The following is a 2,500-nucleotide window of genomic DNA, read 5'->3' on the forward strand; positions in this document are numbered from 1 at the left end:
TTGTTGCTCTGTTTCTTTTCAAATTTGTTGTATTATTTATTTGTCAGTGTGTAAGGGGTGGAGGGAGGGAATAGGGAATGGGAGAATTATTGTGTATGTGGGGCATATACCTGTTTTCTCAACAAAACAAAAAAAACAGCTTCTGGGGGTAGTACATACAGTACAATGGAAGTCCACCCAAATAGACAGACACTTTAGCCATTCTAGCTCCTTGTGAGATGATTTGAGGCTGGGATTGAGGTTTGTTGTGCATAGTACAATGCGGACAGAGATCATGCTCACTGTGCGTTGTCACGACCCAAAGGCCCATTCTGAGCCAGGAAACGCCCTGGAGGCATTTACTGTGTCTGTAGTCTGTACTAACCCATTCCTGTCCGTAACTGTCCTGCATGTCCTGGAGATGGGTGTCCTCCCACTTAGCACGCAGACCTATACACACCAGAGGATACCAGCCCTCCTGGGCCATGGTACAGAAATAGTCTGTGAAGCCAGCAAATGACTGGATGGCTCCTACAGAGAGAGAGAAGAGAGAGAGAGAGAGAGAGAGAGAGAGAGAGAGAGGGGGGGGGAGAAGAGAGAGAGAAGAGAGAGAGAAGAGACAGTCAACAACCTCCTACACACCTGACAGGTGTCACCTGTACATTTAGAAATGTTAAATATTAATGTTATAAATGTTGTTTGTTGTGTGATACAGTATTGCGGTTATATATTTTTTATAAAGTATGTTCATTTGATTCACATATACATATACAGTAGCACACACACACACACACACACACACACACACACACACACACACACACACACACACACACACACACACACACACACACACACACACACACACACACACACACACACACACACACACACACACACACACACACACACACACACACACACACACACACACACAGTAGGTATACGTACCAATCTGGAAGTAGGAGTACACGGCCAGTGATTCGTTGACCAGCCTATCACGTCGTGGGTTCCTGGGTTTCAGGTTCATGATGTCACTCTCTGCCTTCTCATAGGCCAGAGAGACAGACGGGAACTGTGATACAGGCAGGAAGACACAAAGCAATAAACACACAAACAGACAGACAGACAGGTCCCAGAGAGACCGTAAGGATGATTATCCTACGTCCTTCTGCATCCGAGCATTATAAAAGAGATAACAAAAATAGTCCTTTAACGATGTTTATTAACAGGCCTGGGGATGTTTGTATACCAGACATGCATCTTCTACCAAATATCCAACTTCACAGTCTGAAACGGCTGCTTAAGGCTAACTTGTGTCGCACAGTGAAAATAGCAGACCTACAAGCTCACAATGCGATGCATAATGCATCGCGTTGTGAGCTTGTAGGTCGGTTATTTTTTATGTGCGACACCGTCGTGCAACGAAGTATTAGTAGGGCATTATGCTGTATAGTGTCTGCTGCCCACAGACCTTCCTTTGTACACTACTGTTTCTCATCATTGTCCCAAACTGTCAACTACTTGATGAAATCTCAGTTCCTGTAGAACCGGTTGATTCCTGTTACAGCGAGTGACTTCATCATGACCTCAGATCAACTTACAAGTATTGTTCATAAACACATGTTGTATAGTACATTACATACAACATACACCATGTCCAAAAGTCATGGCACGAGGTGCAGACTTTCTATGGAACTGCTAGCCTGGTAAACCCTCCCTCCGGAAATCTCATTTCTATTTGATTCCTGAAATCAAATGGAAATGAGATTTCCGGAGGGAGGGTTTACCAGGCTATGGAACTGCGGCTTTCTTCCTAAAATGTATTATTCAAGGCCCACTTGAATAGGCCCACTGTTTCTGAGTGTTTTGATTCATACATTTTTTACTGATTAATTCATCTGTGCCGGGCAGAGAGGCCATTTCTCAGTAGAATTTGTAAGGATTCCGAACGGCTTGTTTCTTGTGTTGTTTCATTCTCAAGATGTGAAAGAAAGGCTTTTTTTAAAATAAAAATCCTTATAGAGAGCTTTTCACACCTGATTACATTTGGCTACACTGCCATTTGAATAAAAGACAACGTATTGGACTGTAAATATATAAAACAAAAACGATATGATTATAGAGCACCGAAGTCTGACGTAATTTACTCATCCTACCTGGGTTGCGGTTTATTTCCCCCATTCAGAATTCCCATAGACTTGTTTAATATCGCGTCAAATAAGAACTGTGTTCCAAAAATTTACAAATGACCCCGGCGGTTTGACTCATATGGATATGAAGCATCAACTGACAGTGAGAAAACGCTAATGTTACTGCGGCCAAATTAGTTACATTTTCGCCAGAAATAGACTTTATCAAATATGAGTGACTGACTATCATAAACGATACAGCGACACCTCCCTGACAATATCGCCGGGACAGTTTGTTTATTTTTGGACCACAATTCTTATATGAGACGATTCTAAGATGACCCAATGTTATTCTCCATAGAGAAATTACTTCCGCAACCCAGGGGATG

General features: G+C 42.5%; 1 protein-coding gene across 1 annotated transcript in view; it reads right to left on the reverse strand.

Annotated features, from left to right (window-relative positions):
* LOC308083748 (potassium-transporting ATPase alpha chain 1-like) overlaps positions 1-2,500 on the reverse strand; it is a 19,134-nt gene that overhangs the window by 3,013 nt on the left and 13,621 nt on the right. Inside the window, exons 19-20 of the mRNA XM_080426080.1 lie at positions 931-1,054; positions 365-510 (exon numbers count right to left, since the gene is read on the reverse strand). Of these exons, the coding sequence (XP_080282206.1) occupies positions 365-510; positions 931-1,054 (270 nt within the window). The remainder of the gene's footprint in view (positions 1-364; positions 511-930; positions 1,055-2,500) is intronic.

This window comes from Gymnoscopelus braueri (assembly GCF_963280865.1).
Source record: "Gymnoscopelus braueri genome assembly, chromosome: 4".
NCBI lineage: Eukaryota > Metazoa > Chordata > Actinopteri > Myctophiformes > Myctophidae > Gymnoscopelus > Gymnoscopelus braueri.